This window comes from Pogona vitticeps, chromosome 4, assembly GCF_051106095.1.
Source record: "Pogona vitticeps strain Pit_001003342236 chromosome 4, PviZW2.1, whole genome shotgun sequence".
NCBI lineage: Eukaryota > Metazoa > Chordata > Lepidosauria > Squamata > Agamidae > Pogona > Pogona vitticeps.
In genome coordinates this window covers 24,687,805-24,701,036 of record NC_135786.1, presented here as the reverse complement: position 1 = coordinate 24,701,036, position 13,232 = coordinate 24,687,805, and the positions used below count along the sequence as shown (strand labels likewise).

The following is a 13,232-nucleotide window of genomic DNA, read 5'->3' as shown; positions in this document are numbered from 1 at the left end:
ACTTGCTTGCCTATGTTTGCTTTCCTAACAAGTCAACACCTTCTGGGTTCTCCTTTTCCACATAATTAGTAAGTCTAGAAAGCGGTGGTTCATGCCCATCTCTAAGCACAGCCAAAATAACTTAAGGGTGTGGCTACTTTGACATAATGTGAGATGCACAACAGGATTGGGACAGTCTGGTTTACATTTTCGTCTGTTGACCACATGATGAAAAAGCCAATGTTAATCCACCCGGCTACCCTGCTCGATAGTTTTTTCATCTGCTGCTAAGGATTCTACTTTTTGACAGCAGATAAATTTGCATTGGTTCAGGTATGTGATTGCTCAAACTGATGCAGAAAAGTGTGTGCTGGTGGTTGGCATGATGGTGTGGAGACATTTGTGTCTTAAAACATCAAGAGAGCTGGAGTTCTGCAAATAATGACATTTCTATTTTTTTAAAGGCTTGGGCCCAGTGCTTTTGCACTATGGCACAGACATCGAAGAGAGAGAAAGAATATGGGGTGGAAATTGTCCGTCAGCCCTTATTTACAGCTTATGAAGGAAATTGTCCTGTATCTGAGCCTCTTGCAAATCAGCAGGCCTACAGGAGAGCTATGGGCAAACAACACTGTCAATTTCATCCTCTGAGAATTTACTTAGGGCCCTGACTCTTCAGGTGCATACAGTCGTGCCCCGCTTTACGATTACCTCGTTTAATGACATCTGCTTGACGGTGAGGTTTTTGTGATCGCAAAACGATGTTTTGAATGGGGTTTTTAAGCTGCATGATGATCGGTTCCCTGCTTCGGGAACCGATTTTTGCTTTATGACGATAAAAAACAGCTGATCGTCGGGTTTCAAAATGGCCTCCAAGTGTACAAAATGGCTTAGGGATGGATTCCTCACTGCACAGGCACCAAAAATGGCTGCCCCTATGGAGGATCTTCACTGGATGGTGAGTTTTCAGCCCATTGGAATGCATTTGAATGGTTTTCGGTGGGCTTTTTTATTTCACTTTACAACGTTTTTGTTCTACAGCGATTTCGCTGGAACAAATTAATGTCAAGGGAGGCACCACTGTTCAGTTCACATTTTCTCACTGTGTAGTTGCACTCTAAGACTCTGAAGTCTTCATAAAAAGGTCAGTGTCCTCTGCACTGTTAAAAGCCATTTAGAGAAAGCTAAAAGCCTGAAGACTCCCTGGAAAAGATGCTGATGTTGGGAAAGTGTGAAGGCAGGAGGAGAAGGGGACGACAGAGGATGAGATGGCTGGACAGTGTCATCGAAGCGACCAACATGAATTTAACCCAATTCCTGGCGTGCTCTGGTCCATGGGGTCACGAAGAGGCGGACACGACTAAACAACAACAACAAAAGCCTGGAAGCCAGAGCTCAGCTACAGCCACTGGTTGCAACCTCTTAAAATGTCTTTTCCTTTCCTGTCCACATGCAGCTGTATCTGCTGGAACCAGGGAGGAGGACTCTGATGGCTTTAGTGAAGTAATCCTTCAGATGTTGGAATGCATCCAAAAGCAATGGGGGTTACTTGTTTGTTTCCTGTGGCAAATGGTTCAGTAAGTTTTCTAACTGTTTTAGTTCTACAGTCATGGCCAAAAATATTGGCACCCTTGCAATTCTTGGCCAGTGCATTTTTGGGGTTCTGTGTGGAATTGTATCAGATTTGACTTTTCTTCTCTGTTTTTTGTGTTGTTCCAACACAAATCAAAGAAATGAACATGTGAGTACCAAAACATTTGCAACTGCAACAATTTTCTGAGAGAATGGTTGCCTTTTCTGACAGAATTGCAAGGGTGCCAATATTTTTGGCCATGACTATAAGAGCAGTGCTTCCTATTGGCATTTCACTCACAAGGACAGGAGTCTATTGAATGGTGTCATTTGCCTACTGATATTTAACAGAACTGAAACGAATAATGCAACTAGTATGGATGGAAATTGGTTTAGGTTGTCCTTTGAACTCCTAGGATATTGCTTGCTTGCCTCTAGCCAAGAGCAAAAGACAATGCACAGTTCCTCTGCCCCAGATCTCTGTGTCTTCAGTGCCCTTTTTGAGAGGCAAAGCACACACACAAGTACAGAAGGACTGGGTGATGGTAAGGAAAGATCCCAACAACCCATTTAGTGCTTAAAATTCTTCAATAAAGCAGCAATCTTCATTTTAGGCAATTCTCATGATCTGTGCCATTTCATGCATGCTGACCAAGCAATTTTATGCAAAACATAATCTTTCTCAGTTTGAAAACGATCAAAAGCACCAGGAAATTTCTTTCCCTCTTCAACAGCAGGGAAAAGAACATGGGGACATTTATATCCATGGGAACTAACAAATGATAGAGTGCAGTGTATTTAGATTGTGCATTGACATGTAGCAAGCATTCATTATCAACATACATGCATGTAGGCAAGGTTAAAATGGCTCTTCAGGTGTTTATAATTTTAAGCAGTTTTGCACTTTTCAATCTAGGGGTCACATGTATGGCAAAGAAAAAGCCACTGACCTGCTCTCTCTATAGGAAGGTGGTATCTCTTTTGTGTAGCTTTATTTTTATTTATCCTATATAAGCACTCCTATTTTAAAAGCTATTGTTATTTAAAAGTATAGATAATTTGAAAATACTGTACAATGTTTATTTCTAAATAATGAAATCTCAGGGTTTTGTACAAAAGCTTTAAAATAGATGTGTGCATTGATTACAATAATGATTCAGATCTTGGTTTGGCAAGTCATTTCAGAACAATTTTGGCTCGGGTATGAATCCCAAGCTTGATGTGAAATCCAAAATTTCCTACCTACCTTACAATAAGAGGTCCATGCATGGTTGCATTTCAAAAAAATGTTTGTCAGAACTCAATTTTTGAGGAACAATGAGGGGAGGTGGCCTGCCACTTTCAGAAAAATAGGGAAATGATGATAAGGCAAAAATTCATGGCAGAACTGGATGAAATTTCCAAGAGAATGTATCTGTTCTGATGGGACCATGGCTGGCCTGGCAAGCTTTAAATGTATAGTATATCACAGAAGTGAGTACACCCCCTCATATATCATAAATATTTTAGTATATATTTTCATTTGACAACACTGAAGAAATGACACTTGTCTACAATGTAAAACAGTAAGTATACCGCTTGTATAACAGTGTAAATGTGCTGTCCCTTCAAAATAAGGAAACACACAGCCATCAATGTCTAAACCTCTGGCAACAAAAGTGAGTACACCCCTAAGTGACAATGTCCAAATTGGGCCCAAGTAGCCATTTTCCTTTTGACCGAACTCCGGGAGGCAGTGGAAGACAGGAGGGCCTGGCGTCCTCTGGTCCATGGGGTCACAAAGAGCTGGAAACGACTTAAGGCTTAACTAAACAAGAGCAAAGCCGTTTTCCCTCCCTGGTGTCATAAGACCTGTTAATGTCACAAGTCTTCCCTGTATCTTTTTCTGTGGGTTGAGGGGCTAGGGAATTAGAATGAATGAAAAACTATTCACAGTTATTTTCTGTTAACTGGAGCCAAAGTAAGGCGTGGGGGGGGGGGGTGGACAGTTGTAGGGCATATACTGGCAGTCACTGAAAATTCACATCTTTAAAGAAAGCCCCATGCATGTAGAACCTCTCTGCACCCACAGACTCAACAAAAACTTTAAAATTTCTGCTCCTTCCAGAGAATAAGCAAAGAACATTCTTGCCCAGAAATACATGGACTTAGATCGCTGATAAAACCCATCTACTACTATATTTAAATAACAGAGCTGCATGTCAGTCCATTCCACTAGCACCCTTCCTCCCCTGCAGTTTCCTTACATGGAGAACTTGAGGAGAAATGTATCAGTTTCTGCAGGCACACTGAGGCACACTAATGTTCTCTGACTCTTAACACTTTGCATAGGTAGCAGATTTGCATTGGTTTGCTTTGGCTCCATTGCAATTCAAATGTCTCCCCAATAGGTTTGGAGACTGCAGAACCTGGCTTGAGGTAATTGACTTATGATGACATTAAATCATGAATAATGATGGGCACGAACCGAACTACGAACTAGAAAAACCCATAAACCGAGCTGGCTCATGGTTTGGTTCATGCAACCAATTCTGCTGAAATGAAGTGTTGAGCTTTTTGCCACGCAGCAGTTCAGTTTGCTTAGGCAAAATGGATGTCCACCTACACTCTTCCTACTGCCCCATTGTCTCCCTATCTGCTCTACTGCCACTGCCTCTTCCCACTGCCTCTTCAGAGACTGCAAGTCTGGCCTCTCTTCCCTCCCCCACTGGGCACAAACCAAAAACCAAACTAGTTCCAAGCCTTCAGGAATCACCATTTTCCAGGTTCGTGCCCATCTCTAATTATTAACATGTTGCTGTGCACTCCAGTTGTCATTATATATACTGTATTGGATATTGGGTCTGCTAATGTAAAGAATGACAAAGGCTGCTACTGAGCAAAGGCTTTTATAGTGTAATTGCCTTGCCTCAGACACATAATGGAGGGAGTCTAGATAAGTGGTTCTTAACCTTTGTTACTCGGATGTTTTTGAACTGCAACTTCCAGAAACCCCAGCCAGCACGGTTGGTGGTGAAGGCTTCTGGGAGTTGCAGTCCAAAACTCCTGAGTAACCCAAGGTTAAGAACCAGTGGTCTAGATGACATAGTCCATTTGAATACCATTGTTTGGAGTAGGTGGACCTTCCTCTATCCTTCCTATACCTTTCTTATATCCACTATCATTATCCAGTCTCTGAGCTCTAAGCTCACTCTTGATGTCAACTCTACTGTGCTACATGGATCAGAGGTTGTGACTTGGTACAAAGCAGGTGTCTGTATTAGTGACATAGGAAGCTGGTCTATATCAAGTTGTAACCTTTCTCCATTTAGCCTAGTATAGGCTGTGAATGGTCCTGACTTTCCAGGAGTTCAGGTGAGATTTTTTCCCTAGAGCTATCTGAAGATCTCTTATGATCACCTGGTAAATACTTCCATAATGTCATAGGAAGCTGCATGAAATCAAGTCAATCCATCTAGGTCAAGGTGCCAGGATTCTTTATTACTGGTATTCCTTGCTAGTCACCCATGAAAGTACTAACTAAGCCTGATCTCCTTCCCCCACATCCAGAACAGATGATATTGTGAGTATTGACATTGATGTGGTGGTCATATAACTATACAGTATTACCAACATTTTACTTTTTAATAGGATATGTATGAGAGAAGTAATCATGTTTCCTGTTAATCTGTGAAACAGACCTTGTATTTGCTGAGTTGCTGGTAAAAGTTGAACTACGTAATTGATTGACATGCTGTTTCAAGGGTTCAATTGCAAAATGAAGTGGTTCAGATGTTTGACCTCCTTCCCATGAAAGAACTTTTAGCTTTCCAGTTCCCTCTTAAGGAAGCGGGGTAGCATCATGAAATACACAGTACCAGCTCTTTGATTTCTACTGGGTGGTGAAGCACAGCTCCTGTACCACTTGTAAACATGTCTCAACAACACCATACTGGCAATCAGTTCTGACTTATGGTAACATTTCTTTCTGGGTTTTCTAGGCATGGAGTACTCAGAAGTGGTTTACCATCATTTTTGCTGGGATTGTGCAGTTTCCCCAAGGCTTCATAAGCTGGCTGTTCTCCTAAGAGGCACAGTGGGGAATTTAACTTCTGCACTCTTTTTTGCAACAGCAAAATATTGGGTGTGCTGTCCTCTGGATCAGAAATAGGCCTAAGACATATGGGTTTTCAAACAATGATTACATCATAACCTGCTCAGCCTAGTACAAAGAAGGTCAGCAAGGAGGAAGCCAGTGCTCACAACCTCAAAAAATCTCCAAGGAGGAAAACTTCCTCAAGCTACAAAAGTACTGTGCAAAAATTGGCCAGAGTGCCATTATCTCATTGTAGTGTTTTCCTGCTGGCAAAAACAAAACAAAACAAAACAAAAAGCTACACCAAGTGGTGTGTTCTAAAGGGTTCAGCTGTTCCACAAATGACATATTTTTCTGAATCAAAGATGCCACTCCTCCACACACTGAAAACAGTGGAAACGTTTATGTTTATGTTTTAGATAACACCATCCGGAATTCCACAGCCATCATAAACTGATTTGCCACTAAGGTAGCTGGCCAGAGGTGGGGAAACTTTTCGTTTATGGAACTACAACTCCCAGGCTATCTGGGGTTTCTGGGGGATATAGTTCACGAAAGGCAACTTTTCAGAGTCCTGCATGAACATACATACGCTTGGCAAAAAGAGAAAAAAGCGTTGGCATGCACTTAAAGGCAGACTCCACATTGAGGTTTCCATTCTAGTGCCCTCCCTGGCGCTTGCTCTGTCTCTTAACGCATCCATCCATCCATTCATTCACTCACTCACTCAGCGCGCCTGTTCTCTTCCCTCTTCCCAACTTTTCCGAGGACAACAAAAGTCTCTCTCCTCCCCCCGCACCCCCCCCAGTTTCCAGCTCCACTTCTCTTTCCAGCCACAAACTTCGGTGCAAACGACCTGACAAGAGATTTCCCCTCATCCCTCCCTTCCCCGATTTACTCAAGGTGCTATTTTTTAAAAATCGGACATTCGCTTTCATCCTCTCTTCGACTTCTTCCTTCCTTCCTTCTTTTTTTTTTCCCCTTTAACCGTCCCAGGCCGAAAGGATGGGTGGGTGTCTCTGTCCTCCCATAAAAGGGTTCTGGAAAGGGGGCCGGGCTATGGAGGTTTATTTTAGGAGCCCAGGCTCTTGAGATCCGATGGCCTTGTTAGGGCAGCTTTGACCTTTTTCTTACCGCAGGAAGGGGGGTGGGAAACCGGGAAGCTGCCGGGGAAAGAGCCGGAGGCGCGCATAGTCTCTATGGGACCCTAGAAAGGCCAGCACCGGCCCCGCAAGTAGCTCCGAAGGGGGGGGGCATTTTGTAGCTGCAGGGGGGGCGCAGTTGGTCGGGGGGGGAAGAAGAAGAAAAAAAGAGGAGGCGGAGGCGGTTGGGGGCAGAACAAAGCGTGGGCTAGGCAGGCGGGGGGGAGTAGCGAAGGGAGAGGGGGAATCTGGTAGATCGCTGCTTCTGTTTCCCTTCTGTATTAGCTCTTCAGGGGGTCGGATAATGAAGGCATTGAGCGGAGGCTACGAGGACTGCGTAGGTTGAACCCGGTGCCTTGGGCTTCAGACAGAAGTTTTGCCAAAGACCGCTTGTCCAGGAAGCCCAAGGGATGTGGAGGCTAGTGCCTCGGAGCTGAGAGAAGGCGTTGCATTCCCATTGCTTGTCCTCCCCTAAAGCCATCTTCTAGAGAGGTTCCCCCCCCCGCGCGCCCCCATGGACTGCCTAACTGGTTAGGATCCCTGGGGAGTTGGTCACAGATTTCTCTGGGTGCCCAAAGAACTTTAAAGAGGGACCTCTGCTCCCCGCAGCAGACCTTGAGCTCTTGGCTCTGCTTTCTTATTTATGAGGAAGCTGCACCTGAGGCAGGTATCTTGAGTGTAGGTTTAGCTATGCAGCAGTATATTCCACTTCCCCTTATTTCTACCAAAGCAGAAACAGTCTGGTTAAAATAGGAAGAGAGGAGGAAGAAAAAAGAGGAGAGAGAGAAAGGGTGTGTGGGAGAGAAAGGGAGAGAGAGAGGGAAGGAGAGGCCCTTTGCTGGCGGTACCATGAGTGGTGGGAGGTTTGATTTTGATGATGGCGGCGCCTACTGTGGAGGTTGGGAAGGAGGCAAAGCCCACGGGCATGGCATCTGCACCGGTCCCAAGGGGCAGGGTGAATACTCCGGGTCCTGGAACTATGGTTTTGAGGTGGTGGGCGTCTATACCTGGCCCAGTGGCAACACATATGAAGGCTACTGGTCTCAAGGCAAGCGGCATGGCTTAGGGATTGAGACCAAAGGACGGTGGCTTTATAAAGGCGAGTGGACTCATGGCTTTAAGGGCAGGTATGGAGTAAGACAGAACGTCAGCAGCGGAGCCAAATACGAAGGCACCTGGAATAACGGATTGCAAGATGGTTATGGTACCGAGACTTATGCGGATGGAGGTAAGGCTGGGCATGGAGACATAGCTAGCTGTCACTTTTCGCTCTGGGTGGGTGGGAACGTGATACATAAGCTAGAGTTCTGAAGGCTGCAGATCATCTGAGGGAAAGATTCTGTTCTGATCCCTAAATGCTAGACAGGTGAAATTAAGGCCCCTGGACTGGAATGTTCTAGTCTCTCCAAACATGTACATTTTATGTTTCTTTTTTTAAAAAAAAAATCAGCTCAGCACATAATTCTTTATGTGTTTTGTTTGTGCATATGGATGCACATAGGTATATTTGGGTCAGGACATCCTGGGTAGAAAATCCAGGGACTTCTTAGTAAAGACAAGGACATTATTGGTCATTTACCTCAAACTTCCTAGCTCTGAATTTAGCCACAGTCTTCACACTAGCAGATAAGTGGATCTTTGCTAGCATTAGTATATTTTGTGTTTTTCCTGTTGGAGTACAAAAAACTTTAAAGTAACTTTAAAGGGGTTTGGTCTTCAATGGAACATTAAGACCCATTTGCTCTACAAAAGACTGTCATGAGGACCTCTGCTTCAGAATTTACCACACAGCAATGCTTATTGTTCCTGCATTCTTAGTGTTGTGCTGACACTGGTTGCCGAATTACTCATTCTAAAAATATATATACTGTTTTAAAAAGATGTGAATTCAGATAACTCAACATCACTTCTGCTCCTAGTAATGTTCTGATGTTGACATTGTAATAGCCCTAATGATTTTTCTGTAGTGCAGGATGAGTCCTGTCAGATGTTTGTTAGATACGTTGTGCGACTTGCACCAGATTAAAAACTGGGCCAGGGTTCATGGGTCTTGGATAAGTTACCTTTGGGCCCCTGTGGACCATGCCTCCTAGAGGAATATTGCATCTCATGTAAGATGGCTATATCTCAGCTGAAAGGAGAAAAGTGAGGTCCAACTCCAGATCCTACTTGAGAATGTTTATTTAGTATTATTTCTTTGCATCTGTGCTGCAGATCTGAAATTTATGAATTTAGCTGGAGCTGATCAGAACTAATTCCCAACAGATCAAGTAACTTTCAGAACAGTGAGGTGCTAGTACAGTCTTCTCATGAAAAGAAAGACAGACTGAGTGTGTGTTTCAGTAAGAGAGAGATTATACACACATTTTCACATGTTAGAACTTGTTAGAACTTGCAGCTTGAGACACAAAGAGTGCTAGACTCTGATCTCCCAAGAAGCATGTTCCACACATAAGCAAGAAGGGCTGACCCAGCTAGCTGTGTGCTTTGCTGTAGTAAGAGGGAGAGATAAGCACTACAGCAGTGACTGGATACTCTGAGATTGTAAGGAGAGTGACAGTAGCTAAAATGCTGCACAGAAGGTGCTACCAGTCATGCCATGTTCTGCAGATGTTTTGTTTTGCCTTTTTTATTTTGAGGGGAAAAATGGAAGAAGCATGGGGAAAACACAGGAAAAATATTATCTGGACCCCCAGGCTTGAAACCAGAACATATCTGAATAAATGAGGAAATGTTACTTTTATGGAACAGAGCCCCCAGAATCCTCTAATCAGCATGGCTGTGGGATTTTGGGGGTGGAAGTCATAAAGTAACTTTTCCAAGTCTTGGTATAGGCGTCTGGTCTCCAAAGTGGATAAAAGAACAGATGCTATATCTCCTCAGAGCAGAGAAGTGTACCAGAGCTAATGAGCTGCTTATGTATAATCAAAGAACCTTGTAGCACTGTAAAGATGAGCATTTGGCATAAGATTCGCTGGCTGCAGCCATCACCTGATAAGGTGAAATGCCAAATGGCTGCCTTGAGTCTTTTTCAAGGAGAAAGAAGGGGTAAAACTATTTTAAATAAATAAATAACCTTGTTGTTTAGTCGTTAAGTCATGTCCGACTCTTCGTGACCCCATGGACCAGAACATGCCAGGCCCTCCTGTCTTCCACTTCCTCCCGGAGTTGGGTCAAATTCATGTTTGTAGCTTCGATGACACTGTCCGACCATCTCGTCCTGTGTCGTCCCCTTCTCCTCTTGTCTTCCCAACATCAGGGTCTTTTCCAGGGAGTCTTCTCTTCTCAAGAGATGGCCAAAGTACTGGGGCCTCAGCTTCGGGATCTGTCCTTCCAGTGAGCACTCAGGGTTGATATAAATAAATAAAACGTGCCCATTTTTAATTACCACAAGCTTTTTTCGTTTTATCGGTTGCAACACATTGCTTCCAACCCCCCAAATTTGTGTGCATGTTTAGTATACATACTGCAATGTCGGGATGTAACTAAAGAACCTAATGAATGAATTACCATTTCACTTGAATGAATTTCACATGAATTAAAATTTCACTTAGATATGTTACTTTTTAATGTACTTTAGCAATATCATCCTTTTTCTGCTCTTGACCAAGAAGGACAAATTTTACCAATCTCATTATATAACTGGCACCACATTAAACTAGCTTGTTTTCACTAACTTTTATAAAAAGCTAAAAATACATTTTCCTTGCCTAAGTATGCTTGAGCTATTTATAGGCTTTTGAATGTCTGGCCTCTTAATATCCTTGTAATGTTGGTTCAGCAGTATATTTTTTATTTTATATAAGACAGTTCTTTCCCAAAGATATTTGAACTAATTTGTAAACTAGATTTCTCAGTGATTGATTGCTTCAACGATTGTTAAAACCAGCAGAGTAGATTTGTCAGTGAGATTTTGCAGGTGCTCATAGCTGTTGCCAGCCCTTTCAACAACAGAAACCAGGGAAGAAACAGTGGAATGTAACTGTAAAACTATCCCCCTGACCAAACACACCACAGATGAAATGAATAAATTCTTAATTGTTTACCTTAGTAACAACCAGTATTTTGACAAAGATAATGTCTAAGGATGGCTGGTTTTCTAAAAACTGATCATCGCTTCTATTTCAGATGATCAGACAGTAGAAATAGCCAAAAAGGCATTATTCACACAAAGGAGAGGTATCAGGCGGTTTGTGGGAGTGCCAAAGTCCGCAAAAGCAGAAAAAAAGGTAGACTGAAAAGGAGATCTCTTGTACAAATGCTTTCAGGACTGAACATGTTCAATGGCCATGGATTGCTTACTTAAAGGCAAAATCCAGCATTGCATGACTGAGTTTCCTCTTGAGTTATGCAACTTCCTCTCCTGTTCTCCTTCTACCTCTTGTTAAATCTGCTCCTAAGGTTTCCTCTACCTGGCAGAGCAGAACTGGGGGTGGGGAAGGCTGCAGAAGGAGAAGGCCTTGCCCCTTTCCTATTCTGCTTGTGGAATCCATACCATCCACAGCAAGGACTATTATCATTCTGCCCGTTGGAGAAGCCAGACATGATACACCATTATTTATTTACAGTACTTCATTCAGATTGATTGTCCATATCCTCCCCCCCCCCTTTAATCTAATTCTTCTGGTAGGTACTGGTACATTAGCTGTATAGGGGACAGAATTGGTAAATATGCTAGTCCAAGTCTCAGATTCATTTTGGAGCAGGACTCCACATCCTGGTGTGTTAAAGCAGTTAGCTCCTGCTGTGACCCATCTTTCTTGATCAGACTTAATGCCCAAAGGTGAATTTTGCTTTTTATATGCTACACATACACCGTGTTTCTGCCAGCTGAAAATTAATTAGCTAAGTCCTGTCAGCTCATAGAAATGGTACCGTGCTCACCATGCTTGTTTTCCCTGTAGGATTTAAAGTTTTTTTCAAACTGTTTTATAGGAAGATTGGCCTAACTGTAGGGCAAAGTGAAGTGGCAAGTTCAGGCAGCAGATATACTAGATACATGAGTGGTCATTTCTTGGCCATTTCTCCTGGACTCATCAGTTCTTTTCCTCAGTGCAAACGCTATGCAAAGCTATGTATGCAAAATAACCTCTCTTAGGTTCCATAAATTAGCCTGTTGCCTCGTTTATTAATTAAGATACCATCTCATTGCCAGTATTGTAGCAATATCGACCAGAGAGGCAGGATATAAATAGAATAATTAAATAAATAAAATAAATATTTAACTCTCAATGTACTTAGTTTCCATACATGGATTGGAGAGGAAGACTCCATCTTGTCTTTTGCTTTAGGTAGCAAAATGTCAAAGTTCTGCCCTGATCAACAACATCCAGTTTCAGGATGAAACTTTGAATAAAGTCCTGTCCTTTGTAAGGTATATCAAAGTCATTTCATTTAAAAATGTGCCTTACCTCCTGGAACCTGGAATACTTTTTTGTACCTCAAGAAACTGAGGAGTCTCCTTCCCTCCCATTCAAGGACACTTGTCTTGTCCAGAGTATTGACTGGGTTGGGGGACGTGCTGGAACTTCAGAAGATGTTAGATTCCAACTCCTCTTACCATAGCTAACATTGGCAATAGTTATGAATTATGGAAGTTATAGTAGAACAGTGTCTGGAGGACCCATTGCAGTAGGTCATAAACAGTTCCTGGGTTGCATGCAAATTATCCCAGAGGAATCCCGACCATCTCCAGGGCTGAGAAAGCATTCTGTCTGAAAACCTGGTGATCTGGTGCCTGTCCATGAGAATAATACTGAGCTGAGTGGATCAATGATCTGACTCCGTATACGGCAGCTTCTTTTGTTCTTGATTCCCAGTTATACCCTCCCCTGTTCCCTTGGGTGTTTCCTGACATCAGGTATGTGGTGCTGTTATGACTTCTTGTTCATAGACTTCATAGTGTGTTGTTGTTTTCTTTCATTCTCCTTTTCCCTCACTGATCCCACCTCCTCCTGTCTTTCTTCCAAGGCTAAGATGATCTCCAGGATGTTTCTGTGGGATAATTAATACGCTTGGGAGTTTTCTAGTGCCAAAGTGATTCATTAAGTTGACAGTTAAATATTTCACCCTTAGAGACCTGTGTTATTATTCTAATTCCGTTCTCATGGGATTTTTTTTAAAGAGGAAGATATCCTAGCACATATGTTAGATAATCATCAGCCTTTCAAAAGACACCTCCTTTTGTGAATAATTTTGCAACTGTGGACAGAGAAGAAAATATAGTTGCCTATTGTAACCGAGATACCTTTTTGATCTACTAGGGATCCTGGTGTGATGCATTTTTCATACAAAGTTCATGCATACAAGCAAAATTTAATGACATTATAGCTTTTTACTAAACAGATGGTCATTTTTATATAAAGAGCAAGTGAGGAAAAGAGAGAGAGAGCAAAACATACCCAGCTGCTAGCAATGTTCCTCTTTGTTTGTTTGTTTATACCATATCTTTCTCCTAATTCAGG

General features: G+C 42.6%; 2 protein-coding genes across 3 annotated transcripts in view; one reads left to right on the top strand and one right to left on the bottom strand.

The window, feature by feature from the left end:
• LOC110071776 (oxidative stress-responsive serine-rich protein 1) overlaps nt 1-13,232 on the bottom strand; it is a 113,513-nt gene that overhangs the window by 23,608 nt on the left and 76,673 nt on the right. The window lies entirely within an intron of this gene.
• JPH2 (junctophilin 2) overlaps nt 4,784-13,232 on the top strand; it is an 82,620-nt gene continuing 74,171 nt past the window's right edge. For both annotated transcript variants that reach the window (XR_013544746.1, XM_020779427.3), the window contains exon 1: nt 4,784-7,996. Coding sequence is in view for 1 of the 2 variants with exons in the window: in XM_020779427.3 (XP_020635086.3) it covers nt 7,618-7,996 (379 nt within the window). In the remaining variant the exon portion in view is untranslated. The remainder of the gene's footprint in view (nt 7,997-13,232) is intronic.